The 16023-nt window shown below is 41.4% G+C and overlaps 1 protein-coding gene across 5 annotated transcripts in view; it reads right to left on the bottom strand.

Moving 5' to 3' along the window:
* Positions 1 to 16023, bottom strand: part of grm8a (glutamate receptor, metabotropic 8a) — a 337827-nt gene that overhangs the window by 31561 nt on the left and 290243 nt on the right. For all 5 annotated transcript variants that reach the window (XM_049566773.1, XM_049566771.1, XM_049566775.1 and 2 more), the window contains 4 exons: positions 14006 to 14145; positions 10150 to 10296; positions 7795 to 8216; positions 5225 to 5591 (listed from right to left, as the gene is read on the bottom strand). In XM_049566773.1, the coding sequence (XP_049422730.1) occupies positions 5225 to 5591; positions 7795 to 8216; positions 10150 to 10296; positions 14006 to 14145 (1076 nt within the window). The remainder of the gene's footprint in view (positions 1 to 5224; positions 5592 to 7794; positions 8217 to 10149; positions 10297 to 14005; positions 14146 to 16023) is intronic.

The following is a 16023-nucleotide window of genomic DNA, read 5'->3' as shown; positions in this document are numbered from 1 at the left end:
ACTGTAATACAGCCTTTAAAACCAGGAAAAGACAACACTATCCATACTCTAAGGTAATACCTACTCCTATATCTACAGAGCCCCTTCAGTCAAGATATAAGAGTAGGTATTACCTTAGAGTATGGTTAGTGTTGTCTTTGACAACACTGAGATGTTGAGATGGATTGGTGGTTTGGTGTGGTGTCTGCAGTGATGAAGGCCTTGCGCTAGTCCGTCATAGAGAAGAGGGAGCTGAGTTCAAAGGCAAAGCTTTCAATTTACTGGTCAATCTATGTCCCAACCCTCACCTATGGTCATGAGCTCTGAGTAGTGACCGAAAGAATGAGATCGAGGATACAAGCGGCCAGAAAGATTTTTCTCTGTGGGGTGGCTGGGCTCAGCCTTAGAGATATGATGAAGAGCTCAGACATCCGGAGAGAGCTCGGGGTAGAGCCGCTGCTCCTCGCATCAAAAGGGGTCAGTTGAGGTGGTTCAGGCATCTGATCAGGATGCCTCCTGGGCGCCCCCAGTTAGAGGTGTTCCAGGCACGTCCCTCTGGCAGGAGGACCTGGGGTAGACCCAGAACTCCCTGGAGGGATCACATATCTTACCTGGCCTGGGAATGCCTTGGGGTCCCCCAGGAGGAGCTGGAAAGCATTGCTGGGGAGAGGGACGTCTGGGGTGCTTTGCCTGGCTTGCTGCCCCCGCAACCCGGTCCCAGATAAGCGGATGAAAATGGATGGCACAAGTTATCTTGTGGAAAAAAAACTTCTGCACACAAAATAAAAATATCGACTTTCTGGATTTTAGGACCTCCATATCCTATCGATATATTGCCCAGCCCTGCTATATAGGAAACAGTGGCCAGATTCTTATGTGACTGCAAATCTAGCTGGCTTGCAAGGTAACAGGATTATAAGAAAATAATTAATGAGATTAAGTAGTGTATAGTTATTTTAAACAATTTCTTAACTGAATTTACAGAACAACTCCTGTATCCTGAGATATAATGTAACCATACTCTAAATTATATATCTTTTGGCCATATCGTCCATACCTATTAGGTTATAATTACAATTACATGTGTCAAGTTTGATTTGCATGAATGTGGAGAAGTGAAAAGAAAGAAAGAAAAGAGACATAAATGCAGAAAGAAAAGAAACAAAGCTCACAGAGTCATTTGAAACTTCCTGCATCAGTAACTACTTCAAATCTCCGAGGCTTCTTGAGAAGGGTAAAGAATGAGCGTGAGCAAAGGCAAAACACTATGAAACATCCAGCAAGACCATGATTTCCCTGATGTGTGATTAGACTGGATCACTTTGATGTCAGCTTTTTGCCATGCGACAAAGGCGGGCACCCGCCTTGAAAGGAAAATGGGCTGAGATGCACAGAAATGGAGAAATGAAAATTGCCTGACTGACACTCCAAAACAGGGAGAGACTCTAAGAGCCGCCTCTTTTATTGGTGGAGTGGAAGAGAAGACTTGAACCCTCAATGGATGCAAGGTGTTTTGTGTTTATGTTGAAAAGGATGACACAGTTGGACTGACAATTTCGACTGTGTATATGGACTCACAGGAACTCTTGAGAGTACACTTTGTGTTGGAGCTGTGCCTTGATTTGATTGATTACTTCTCATCAACAGCTCAGTGTTTCTGATTTGTATCTCTGCAGCCTATGTGTATGTTCATGTGCTTATTGTGTGACACCTGTGATATACAGTGCTATCTATGTGTTCATCACCATACCTCTGCATCTTTTTACTGCTTATCTACTTGCTGTATGTGTGCAATTGAAGTAGAGCAAGGGTTAAGCCTTGTGATGAACAATCTGCGACATCTGCAAATAATGAAATGCCCTGAATCTCAATGGAAGTGTTTCATTGTTAAAAGTAGAAGAGACACACTATCAAGAAATTGAATCAATAAACCACATGAAAGTAAACACAATGGTTTATTGTGTGTGTGTGTGTGTGTGTGTGTGTGTGTGTGTGTGTACTGTTATGAATCAGATTAGCCGTTTGAGTGTTGTGCTTCCTGAACCATCTGATCCTAAACTGATATGGTGTAAGGACACCTCTTACAAGCTGTCACAAAACCAGTCAATCATTTACCGGTCACTGTTTCCCTAAAGCAGTGGCTTCTGGTTACAACCCCCTAAAAAAATCAAGTGATAGCTACTTGTGATCCCTGGTCACTGGTAAAGGCCTTAGTGTGAATATGGGCAATAAGCAGTTAAACCAAAAAGTGATTTTTCCCACTTGGATAGTTTAATTTGAAGGACTTTTAGAGGCCTGAGGAGGTGCAAACATCGAGCATTTCAACACAAAAAGGCAACAGGAAAGCATTTTCTTTCTTTCTTTCTTTCTTTCTTTCTTTCTTATTATTTTGTGACCCCTTACATACATCTTTGGACTTATTTAAGAAGGTCCCATAAGTGCTGACTGTCTACCAGATATTAAAACATTACTTACCGTTTCAAGTTGCATCACTGTCATAATTTAGATGTTGGTCATTTTTAAATCTTTGTTATCAGAGAAACCAGCTAAGATATCCCTAAAAGCAGCTCAGTTCACAGTCCTGTGTGAGCCGAATAGCATCAGAGACACTGATTTTAAATGTGAAACTGCTTTATTCAGTATTTTACGAGGATCCGAGGAACGGATCGGAACATCCTCCTCCTCATCCTCCTTGAGTGTAATGCCGCCTCTGACAATATCAACCACAATCTTTTACTTAGCTAGCTAGCTCACTGAAAGCAAAGTTAATGTCAGAAGTGGGGAACAAATATTGGAAACAACTACTGCTGACTGTGGTGTGTCCCAAGGCAGTGTCCTAGGACATCTGTTGTTCTCAATTTAGATGCTGCCACTGGGATCCATCATCCGTGAGACTGAAGTGAGTTTCTGCAGCTATGCTGACGACACACAGCTATATGTTTCCGTGAGGCCAATATTCTTAACTGACTGTGTGTCAGTCATCTATGAATGGATGAGCCAGAACTTCCTTAAGCCAAATTAAGATAAAACTGAGATCCTCCTAGTTGGCCCAAAAATAAGAGGGATCCAGCTCTCACTAAACTGAGACATCTGGCCACACAGACACATCCTAAAGTAAGGAATCTCAGTGTCATTTTAGATTCTGATCTCCATCTTAAAGCCCATTTTAATTCATTAACTTAAACCGCATTTTATCGTTAACACAATATAGCAAAGGGTGAGACCTCTGCTGAGCCAGCAAGATGCTGAGAAGCTTGTTCATACTTTTGTCTCCAGTTGTCTTGACTATTGTAACGCTCTATACACTAGTCTACCTTGAGCAGCTCTGCAACATTATAGATCATTCAGAATGCTGCTGACCGGGTATTAACAATAATTACAATGAAGACCATATAACTCCTGTTTTATGAAACTCCCAGTAGCTCCCAGTATCTTTTAAATTGATTTTAAAGTCCTACTATTAGTCTTTAAGGCACTTACTGGCCTCATCCCCTCATATATCACACTCCCTATGTTTTATGACCCTCCACAAACCCTGAGATCCTCCACAGCTGGTCTTTAACTGTTCCCAACATCACCACAAAACCTTTGGGGATGCTTCTTTAAGCTATTACGGCCTGAAAAAATGGAACACTGCCTTTAAATATTAGACATGCTGGATCAGTGGACAGTTTTACGACAACTCGAAACGTATATTTTTAATAAAGCCTGTGTCTGTTTTAATATTTTATGATTTTCTCTATTTTTTATTAAATGTTTGCTGTGTAGTTGTATGGTTTTCAACATTTCTCTTTGCTGTGTTTGTATCTCCTACTGAATTTTAAAGCTCTTTGTGCTGCATCCTGCGCTTGAAAGGTGCTTTATAAATGAAGTTCATTCATTCGTTGATTCATCCAATTCAACTCCCAGTAAAAACCTTGTCAATGATGAACACTAAAGGAATCTCAATCTAAAAAGAAGCTGAGTACCTAGAAACAAGCTGGGCTAACATTAGCAACACCTCAGCTAGCAGCCCTCCCTGACATCTGGCTGCCAAAGAGTGCTGGGGAACATGAAACAGCTGGACACTGTATGCACTTTTGGAAAACACTGGTCCCTGTGCCCATGTTCTCTCAATTTGTGTCTGTGCATGAGTTCATATGGGTGTGTAAAAACCAGTAATGACTGTATGTAGAAGCTGATAAAGCACAACTTAAAACATCCAATAAAACATAATATACATGCAGATAAAGTATGGTACATCCATTATAAAACCATAATTCATGATGTGAAGCCTGAACCCTGGAAAGGCTGCCCACACACCCCCACACTCACACCTTGTAAAAGATTACATCTCATTCACATCATATAGCCATCAATAATTGACTAAAGGTAGGAGGAATAAGCTCTACAGTACAACCCTGTAAAGGCCTGGACCAAGGCATGGATCCAGTCAATCAGTCAGACAGAAAATCCTCTTGTACTCACGGGGGATTGTCAGGAGATTTTGGACTCTAAGCCATTAGTATAGCTACAATTGAAAAACATATCTATCTCTCAGTGCCAAGAGATGCAGTTTTGATCTCCATAAGGTTGTCTGGGGAAGGGAGGGAAGGGAGAAAGCAAACTCTTTTTTCTGTTTTTTGTTGTTTTGCCAAAGCGATGCATGTAATGTATTTTAAAAAAGTGATTGCAAAACTTAACTTACTGCAAAATGGGCTCAGGAGAGTTTTGTCACGCTCACAGAAAGCCCTTAAACCGCACCACTGCAACCCACCTGTCAGTGAATTGTCATCTTATAAAAGCTAATTCACACAAATATACATTGGTATCAAACAAATTCATCTAAATCCTTATGCACCCCTCTCTAAAAGCAAAATCCAGTACCCACACACACACCCACACCCACCCACACGCAAATTTACCCTGTAGTCATCTTTCCTGTAGACTGTGGTGTCTCGAGAAATTGCTTTAAATCAGGTCATATACAGGGTAATCCAACAGATAAATGCGCATACTAGCACGCGCACGCGCACGCACACGTACACACACGCACACACACACACACACACACACACACACATGGTTTCATCCTCTTTACAGACTTAGAAATCCTGAAGATGATGGGGATGAAGTACAGAGATCTGCAATATACTCACACTCTCTGTAGACTGTAGTTCATAAAGAAAGTGTTAAGAATAGCAGTTAAAGTATGCAGGGTAGGTATGTAGTAGGAAAAAAAATGACATAAAACACACACACTTACCCTCTCTGCAGACTGTGACGTGCCAAAGAAGATGGGTATGAACGCCAGCCAGATGATGCAGGTGGTGTACATGGTAAATCCGATGGGCTTGGCCTCGTTGAAGGTCTCGGGCACACCTCGCGTCTTAATGGCGTAAACTGTGCACGTCACCATTAGCAGGATGGAGTAACCCAAGGAGCAGATGAGGGACAGGTCCGAGATGTCACATTTGAGGACCCCGCGCGCCGACATGGGATCCTGGGTCCGCTGCTCACCGTAGTCCACGACCGTGTGGGGAGGGTCCACCGCGAACCAGAGGAAGACACCCAGTAGCTGAACTGAGATGAGTGAGAAAGTGATGACGAGCTGGGAGGCAGGAGAGATGAACCTGGGGATGAGAGGGTTACAGATATGAGGCGGTGGCGCAGCAACATAAGAGTCGCAAGTTTAAAAGGTAAAGTTTGGATTTTAGAGGATAGAGGACAGCATAGATGGACAGAAAGGGCTGTTGATGGCAAGGTTAAGTAAAATATTTTATCTGTGTGGTACACTTAAAAAGACCACCATCTATTGTAGATAATACACTGACTATAGAAGCACCACCTACACAGTGGTGCAGTGGTAAGCATTGCTGTCTCCCAGCAAGAGGTCTCCTGGTTTGAACTCAGGGTAGGAGGGTGTGGTGGCGAAAAGGCCTGGAAATTTATGACCCTTATGGTCAAGTTAGAAGCAGAACATGTTTACTAAAATTGAGTAACTTTGAATAGAACAGAGTGGCCTAAAACAAACATTGTGTGACATTGTGGCAGGGAACAAGTTGTGATAAAACGCCAAGTATTATGAAAATAACTTCTGGGAAACGGCAGGAAATCACACCCACACACATGGAAAGTTATGTATGATGTTTATGATGTTTAAGTCCCACAAGGCTGCAGATTGTTCCTGAGTCATAAAGAGTCTTTCTTCAACAAGGGTTCGAACCCTGGGGTGAGGGGGCCCTTCTATGCTGAGTTTGTATGCTCTTCCCATGTCAGTGTGGGTTTTTCCGGGTTCTCCACATGTCGAAAAACAGGCTAGGTAAATTGGTGACTCTAAATTGCCCTTGGGTGTGTCTGTATGTCCGTCTCTATGTGTCAGCCTTGCGATCGTCTGGGACCTGTTGAGGGTGTACCCCGCCTCTCACCCAATGTAAGCTACGAAATGCTCTAGCCCCACCGCAAACCCTAACAAGATAAGCTGTTATGGAAAATAAATGAATGTATGACGATCCTATCTATGGTGGGCACTTAAAAGACCACTATCTATTATAGATAATACACTGGATGCATAAATACCTCATACAACGATACTTAAAAAAAATCCTTTAAATTATTTCTTTTATATCCCATGGTAATAAGGCTTGTACTCACAGCAATATGATTGCTGAAAAAATGTGTCTTTGATACATGGAGTGGTTCAAATGTTGAGCACTTTAGTGCATTATGTGATATTCTATGAGATTAGATTTTTTCTTTAAGTCTTCAGCCATTAAAGTGTTTAGGAAATACATTTTAAAACTCACCATCAACCTGACAAGGCTGTTGTTCATGGAATCTCAATAGGTTTTCTACTCAACAGCAAAAATATATTATATTCCTTTAAATGCAGCCATACACTCGCACAAAACCCACCCTTAGAGTTGGAGGGAGATCAGGGAAAAGGTAATGATGCGATTTGAGACAATAATGAAAAACACGGGCAGTGAGGAGCAGCTTAACATACAGCACTAAAAAGAGGAAATGTGAATATCATCTTGGTTGCCAGAGAGACAAAAACGGGGACAAATAATACCCCAAAACAAAAAGCTATATTTTCACTCACACCTGTAGTGAAGAAACAACCTGCTCCTTCAAGCTGCCAAGCTCAAAGGATTGCTCGGTGCCTGGCTACCTAGAGGCACAACACACACTGGAACCTAAAAAGAGCCTCAAAATCCTCTCTGCAGAAAATCGTTGTATGTAAACCTCCTCACTCTGCATCTCATTGTGCATTTACCTCAGTCTTCTTTCTGTTTTTGTTCAGAGTATATACTGTAATTTGCTGGTTTGCCGACACATTTAAAGACACTCACAAACAATTCAAAAAACAACAAAATAATTTGTCCAGTCTTTCTTGGAATTTGGAAAATCCTAATTAGCATAAAAACTCGTTATATGTATGAGTAATGGCGGCACAATAACAAAAGGCATGCAGATGGATGGTGCTGAAAGAAAAACAGATGACCATCTGGGTAGCGGGGACATGAACCTGAGCGGTATTAAATACTGCATTAACATTTTAGCCACTCAGTTGATGCTCTCTTCCAGAGTCACTCACACTGAGTGCAAACAGTACAATAGGTGAGTGTGAGTTCATGACGCTCATAAATTATGGATGGGAAATAAATGATGAATAATGATGGCAAGCAGCTTAGTAAGGAAGAAGTGGAGGTTACATCTCTGAGTGCACAGACAAACACACTAACAGTGACCTTCGCTGCACTCATTCAAATCAACTAGTACCAAACACCCTGACAGAGAGTGCGTGCTGTGACAGACAGGTATAGTCTTCACCTGGGTGCTGTTACAGACTTCTTTCCTTGTTCAAAGATGCGGTGTATCCTGTTGGTCTTGGTGAGCAGCGCGGCGTAGCTGAAACACATCCCCAAGCCCAAGAAAATCCTCCTGAATGAACACACCACCACGTCTGGCGTCGCGATCATCAGGAACGTGATGGCGTAACAAAGGAAGATTCCCGTTAGCAGCACGTAGCTCATCTCCCGTCCCGAGGCTCGCACAATGGGCGTGTCGTTGTACCGGACGAATGTGACGATGACGAAAGAGGTGGCGATGATGCCCAACATGGAGATGAAGACGGGGACGACGGCCCAGGGGGAGTGCCACTCCAGCTTGATGATCGGGATGGGGACACAGCCGGTGCGGTTGGCATCAGGTCGCATCTCGTATGGACACAGCTCACATGTGAACTCTGACGCCTGGGGAGAGAAGGTTTGATACATTAAAGATTTTTTGTGGGCGTTAAATCTGTATACAGCTCCTACAGATATGTAAATACACCAAATCCCCAATGCTTTCATCTAACCCAAACTCTCCACACAGATATGGTAAATCTGTATATAGCTCCCACACTTATACAAATACAGTGTAAATCTCCACTGCTTTTATACAAAAACATCTCAAAAGATGATTCATTTAGCGAGCAGCTGAGGCTGAGCGATTGTGTGTCATCTACCTCTGTAAATTGACTTGATAATGAGAAAGACAGAACACATTTTACCCATTTTTGTACACTTGCTCTACACTTCACTTGCTTGTTTTTGTCATGCCCGTATGCCATTTCCCACTCCACTAAAAACCCAAATCTACGGTAAATGTGTCAGCAGATTATTGATTTTACAGCAAATGCATGTATCTGCAAAATTAGTATTGATCACCTGCTCTGACAAGCATCGCCAGCTACTGTTATGGCTGATATTTTCTCCTTCCTTTATTGCTTCCTGAACGAGGGGGAACTCTTTGCACATATACTCGCTTGCTCGTGGATTTTTCCAACTTAATAAGAAGGACGATGCGCTGCCAAATTGTCCCCAACCGTGATATAATTAACATGGGAGGTGTATCTTTATAATATGTGATCAGACCCTCTTCCCCTCACCTCAAATTATGTACTTCCATTTGCTATGATGGCATCTGTGGGGTTCTTCCTGCATATATAAATCCAAAATGGGCCATCTAAGTGGCTTTTTTTTGATTGCCTTAAAATGAGTTGAAACAAAAAGCCCTGATCACCACACAGGGGGACAGAACTCCACTGTAGTGCAAGGGTAAGCAGGCAACAGCTGTCAGAAAGCAGATGCACGCAGAGGCTGATACATTCATAATGTCAAAGTGCTGTTATTGTAAACAAATCTTGTAGCTGATGCGTTGTTAAATCCTTTCAACAAATGGGACTGATTGGGGCTTTGACTGTTAAGCAGGTGCAGGATGTGCTTCTGGAGGCTTTTACGTCATAACAGTCAATTTAAAGAGGGACTTTTCTTCATGGTGTGACTTGGCACAAACAAGATGGACAGGGGGTGGAGCGCTTGCATTGGTGCAAAAAGTCAATTACAGGTTTTGTCTACGATTCTTCTAAATCACATTGCCATTGACCTCATAAATGTACCACATTAGGTTTTCCACTTTCAAACAGATTTAACAGCATGTTATTCGCTAAATCTTCCATGATTGAGAGACAAAATTGAATAATGTTTTAGGTGTATTTTATTGCCTGCAACCTGTGAACCGTGTAATGCAAATATTGAGACAGCGTTCATTTCGGAGGGAAGTCTTCAGCAAAAGCTTTGGATTTAAAAACATAAATAGAACAAAAATGGTTCACTGAATAAATGAAAATGTAGTAAGATACCATTTGCAAATTAACTTCAAGCCTTACAGTGGCGTGTTATGAGACTGCACAGTGATGATATGGCCATCAACAAACTGGCTTGAAGGTTTAGTTTGGATTTTTGGAAGCAGAGCTGTTTGCGGTACTTATCCATAGTCAGCGTAGGTAATTTCATCCCTTTACAGTACCTTGCTGTCCGAGAGCCTATTCCAATGGGGAACTGAAGCTGTCATATGGGTCTCTTTAAAGCCACCAGTCTCCTTTCACTAAAACAGTGATTTTACCTTGCAGGACACGAGAGTTGCTGGTCTGCTGCTGCCTCACTTAAAAAAAACCAAACTATTCCTCTCATTCTGGTGGTATGGTACGTTTAGCATTGTGTCGTTCAGCTATTGTGCTGCATACCATGAGCTAAATTACAGCGTAACATCCTGTTAAAAGTTCTCCATCAAAGGAGAATGGTTTACTTCCAACTGAGCCAACACAAAGTACTTGTGGTCTGTATTTCCCCAGAGATTTACCTGATAGTGGTATCCCTCACAGCGCTCACAGTGCCAGCAACACGGCACTCCTTTGACCACTTTCTTCCTTTCGCCCGCACGGCATGGGATGCTGCATACAGACGGTGGGAAAGATGGGTCACCTGTTTTCCAACGCATGGCCTCAACCTAGTGTAGAAAAGAAGGAGAGGATAAGAGAAGAGACAGAAAGACAACCAGTCAAAGGTATTAGATCTGTCCCATATGGCAAATGCACATTTTGTTTGTTTTTGTCTTAAGTGCAACAGAACAAACTTGATATATCTGTGTGTTCATGTGACAAAACAAAACTCCCCACCTTTTTGTGGGATATCATGCGACAAAAAGATTGGCAGCCATCTGCTGAAGCTGACATTACTTTGTGTTAACAGTCCTTTAACACTCAGTTTTCTCTGTACCTGCAGAAATTGCGTCTTCAGGGCAACTTGGAGAGCAATTAGCACAAGCAGATCCTCTGATCGCTTTCCTGAGAGCTGCCGGGCACAAAACTAACACCAGCGAGTCTGGAAGCCAGCAATCAGACCATAATCAGATCTGGCACAAATAGGCCATCTGTATTTCCTTCTGTGTGTGTGTGTCTGTGTGCATTTGTGCAAATGTTCTTCCATGTGTGCCTTTAGTTTGTTTGTGCTTGTGTCATGCTGGCATTTTAGTGAATCCCTGAGCTTTCCGTATGTCTGGTATGTGCGGGTTTAATTTGTCCTTATGTGTGTGAGTGTTTGTAATTATACCCAGTCCCTGAGGTTCATCCATTGCCGACGGGTGCTGAGTAAAATGGAGCGTTACTGTTTTAAACAGGCACACAATGTACCAGTCCAACGAAAACTAGTTAGGAGGAAAAACTCATCAGGGACAGAGAGAGTGGACTTGATTTGATCATTGACACACATATAGAAACACTCACGCTTTCAGCATTTAAACACCAATACTGAGTTCCTGGCTGTTCACAACTCAGTGCTGCAAATATATCTGTCAGGAAAATAACTTAATGAGTGTAGAGGGTTTCAAACTTTTGAAACAGTTTTTACTGGGTGCTGTTTTTCCTGTTTATTCAGTGTTTTTACTCGTTCTTTAATCATAGCCTTAACGGTTCTTGCAGAATTTTTACATACCTTATTTTTGCAACAATAACCATTAATTATGCAGCGCCCAAAACAACATAGACCCGGTCATGAACCTCTCTTCACTTAATTACTTAAATGACAATAATAGCTGTTGAGCCATGTAAGATTCTGCTTTAATTAAAAACATCAACCTAACTGCGTGTACATGTCCAAGTAGGCTACATACACTGATGAGCCCCAACATAAAAAAAAAAACCCACTGACAGCTGAAGTGAATAACACTGATCATCTCATTACAATGAAATGTTCTGCTGGGAAGCTTTAAATCCTGGCATTGACGTCGATGCCACTTGACACTTGAGCCAATCGAGCATCTTTGGGACGTGCTGGTACCCCACCTCACAACCCAGAGGACTCAAAGGATCTGCTGCCAATGCAGCCCTGTCAATCAAACTCAACCTAGTAGAAATTGCACTAGCAATGTTTCATAGTTTAATTTGGTTCTAATACCCTCCTGCATCATATATTAGAAGTATACCTTCATGGATTTAGTGGAGCATTATTAATTCTGGGCCAAAAGCAAAGTTTCAACATTTTGCAGTTAGATGGTCTGAGTGAAATGATAATATTGGAGAGTCTATATTCACCTGTCCAGCATATCTGGTGTCTATTCCAAAGTGTTTCTGTTTTAAAAGGGTAATCCAATGTACTGCACCTGAATTTGGGGCACTACTACCCAACAACCTTTTCTTTTTTGCCAAATTTTCCACTTACAGTTTGTGCCATACTGCTCCTATGGGTGTATCCACATCTAAATTGGGTATAACTTATTCTGTATAGTATCTATAACATCTGTGCCTCGTGATGATGTGCCAGAAAAAAGACATCCTGTACATCTTAGATGGGATTGGATAGGTCACACATATGGGGCAATGGTGGAAACTTCTATTTGTTATGGTTGAAAATATTATGGGCAATTGTTGGTGATCGTGTTTTATGGGTCCAGTTCAGAATTGAAAAAGTGGTACCATCCAAGGTGGCAAATTCTAGTTTGGTATTACAAAAAACTCTATCGCTAGATGATATTTCGACCCCTCTCAAGTGGCAGCTTTGTCACAGATATCAACAGTTAGATCACAGAATGAAAAAGCCAAGGCATGTTTGAAGTTTCAGTCTGAGTGCTGATATGCATCATGGTTTTCATGGAAGAACAAATTTGTGCGTGCAGAAAACTCAATGATAACATGCTTTATAACCTAATTTTACTGACTTTGGCTGGATTTAAAAAGGTAATTTTGGGGTATGGGTACCCCCTAACTGCACATATACATTCAGAACAGGTCATATCTGAGGGTTATATGTGAAGGAACATCCTAAAAGCTAATATCTCAGAGCCAAGCCTGATCCAAGAAGGCACCACCGTAAATCGGACTTGGCTCTGGGGTATCGGCACGTCCCATAAATGCTCAATCACACTAAGATGTGGGGAATTCAGAGGCCAGAACGATGCCTTAAGCTCTTTGTCAGATTCTCCGGGCCATTCCAGTTTTGAGGTGTGGCATGGCGTATTGTCCTGCTGGAGTGTCCACTGCCATGAGGTGAAGTGCAGTGAGGGGTGTTCTTGGTCTACATGTGTTTGGGTGGGTGGTGTGAGTCAAATGGCACCCAAGGTTTCCCAGTAGGATATTGGATTGTAACAAGATAATCAATATTATTCACTTCACCTGTGAGTGGTTTTACTGTGGGCTGTTAAATGTGGCTGACCGGGTTAAGTCCAACCAAACATGTACCATGAAAGTCACTGATTTGACTCAAACTTTGCCTGTTGCACTGAGCTGTCCACACTTTATACTGATGACCATTCAAACAGTATGTCGATCAGGAAAAGGTTCACCTGCTGCCATCACTATATCTGCCACAGTGCCTCCAAACCCAACTGGACTGTTAAACAAATCAAATCCATCTGTTAATCTGTCAACTGTCAAAGTGTCCAATCATGTGTGTCTTAACTATGTGTTATCCTACGTGTCGCTGCCGTCTCTCCCTCGCTCTCAGTCAGCCAGGCCGTCCATCAGGCAGAAAGCACTTTGTGGCTATTAGTCTTCTCATCTGTCATCTGGCCTTTCTAATGAAGTCCTGGGTGGATTCATAGCACCAAGCACAACGGCGTGCTCAGGAAGTGTGTTTGTGTTTGTGTGTGTGTGTGTGTGTGTGTGTGTGTGTGTGTGTGTGTGTAAGTTAGAGAATGAGAAACTAAGAGAAAAAAACAACAATGGGATTCCAGCTTTCTTGTGCTTTGAGTTATGTGTTTTTGCGTGGTTGTATACGACGCTCAGGTGTACGCTCCAGTTTCTGTGCCAGCATTCACAGATTGTTTATGTCTGTTTGTGAGTGACCTTGTGTGGGTGTGTGTCAGCGTGAGTATGTCCCTGCACGACACTCAGCATTCTGATAAGAAGAAAAAGCCATACTTCCTTGTAAAAAAGCTCAATCCCAGCAAACTTTTGCATCTCAACGAAAGCAATATCTCAAACAAATCCAGCCCAGTGACGGGGATTCTGAATTCATGGCAGCTGCTTGAAGTGATGTTGAACTCTCATTCTGCCAAGGCATTTGGTCTATAATGCCTCAGAAGCTTCGATAAACCACTCGAATCAAAAAACATTCTGTAAAGGCATTTTTTCTTGATCACACAGAAGTTGTTAGAACTATTGCAGTTGGAGAAGAAGGTTGAACATGCAGCAAGCTGGAAACACGTGTGCATAAAATCTCACTTTGAGGTGTAGTTTATTGGTCCAGGAGCCAATGACTCTGTACTCTGCAGTAGACCTGTTGGTGATCTGGTACTGGAAGATATCGTATCTTCCTGGAGCGTCTCCATTCTCATTGAAAACCACTGGCGTGCCGGCACTTCCTGTAACAAAGGCAGAAGATGTTGGAGAGATGGTCAACTCCGGTTACACTTTGATTGGTGCTCAAATGGTTCAATTTTTTTTTTCATCAAGAACTATTCATTTAAAAATAAAAAAGTTTCATAATATTTGGTGGGCACATCTTTTAAAATATTGAAGATGTGTCCTCCTCAAGCTGCATTTCCTCTGAAGAATGTATTACCTTGTTAAGAGTTTACAAGATCTTCTGAAAGACAAAGGTACAACTAAGCAGCACGATGACAAACACCACCAGGAACTTCTCAGATTTGGGAAAAAATACAGTTATATGTAACAAATTGTATGGACTACAGCTATCGGCCACTTATAACCTGCCGAAGTATTTATATTTATGTGTTGAAAGAGACCGTACCATGCTTGAGGGAAATATAGAAAGGATAGAAACATTTACACAGTGTTAATTATACCAATATCTGATTAGAAATATACAGTTTGCTTAATATATGTTATCTATACAGGCAACAGTCTTCTTATTGAGTCTTCTCAATACTTTCATAGTACATGGCTCCATTCATCGGATTCTTCTGGCACCACAAGAAAAGAACCAGGCCTATACCATAACGCTTCCACCTCTGAACTTCACTAGAGTTTGGGTATTTTTCAGGTCACATGTACAGCCAATTCTTCTCTAAACATGTCGTCTTATATTCACACAGCTTGTTTGAAGTTTGCTACATGACTTTTGGAGAATTCTTTAAATACTAGTGTGATCAGATGAGACAAAAAAATTACTTATACAATACCACACATCATGTTTAGAAAAGAACTGGCTCCACATGACTCTAAAAATACCGAAACTACAGTGAAGTTCGCAGGTGCAAGCATCATGGTCCCTACCTCTTTCTTACATTTCTTCTTTTAACTCATATTATTTCAACAAATTCCCAAATGTATTTACAACTAATATACAACTATCCCCAGTCTCACCCAATTAAATAAATAAGTAATAAACCCAGATTTTCTTGACATGTGTTGAATATATTGTGTAAATTGTATATTTTTCTTATTTTAATTTCTACTTATGTATATATTGTGTTGTACATTGTTGCATTATACACATATTCTTCTATTTATAAACCTTACATACTAGTTGTATAAGCTGTAATGTGGCATAAGGCACATCATTTTATATTTTCTACATGCTTTATATTTTTACATACTTTGCACTTTATATTTGTTATTTCTACTTCAATACATCAGAGCAACTGTAACGTATCGCATCAGTACAGTATTTCTGAAATCTGGTTTCTCTTCTCATGGTACCAACAGAATCCAAAGTATCACGGGAAAGATGAATAGAGTCATGTACAGGAAATAATATTGAGAGGAATCTGTTGCCATCCACCAGGACGATGCGGATAAGGCACAGCTTGAACGTCCGGCAGGACAACGATTCAAAACATACTGCAAAGGAGACTTGTTGCTTCAAAGGAAGACAATACAGGTGTTGAAATGTTCGAGTCAACCACCAGACTTCAACCTAATAGAACATTTGGGGCACGAACTGAAGCTCAAGATTCACCATCGGCATCATCAAGATTTAAAGACCGTGCGTGTGGAGGAATGAGCCAAAACCCCGCCTGAAGACAGTGAGACTTTAGTGTCTTTGTAGAGAAGTGTCATGAAGCTGGCATTGCATTTTTATGGATTGGAAAGTTACAAAGGAGTTTTATTGAGTTAATACCAATGTTTGGTCTAAATTTCATGTGAATAGTTATGGGAAATAAGACATTATACCTCAGCAGAGAGGCCTGAATACACAAATTACATACATGAGGTACGTATAAATATAATGAAGTAATATTTCCCCAGGTGCTGCTAAGGAGGCGATATGGCAAAAG

The sequence above is a fragment of the Epinephelus fuscoguttatus genome, linkage group LG22 (assembly GCF_011397635.1).
Source record: "Epinephelus fuscoguttatus linkage group LG22, E.fuscoguttatus.final_Chr_v1".
Taxonomy (NCBI): Eukaryota; Metazoa; Chordata; class Actinopteri; order Perciformes; family Serranidae; genus Epinephelus; species Epinephelus fuscoguttatus.
This window is presented reverse-complemented; position numbering and strand designations above follow the sequence as displayed.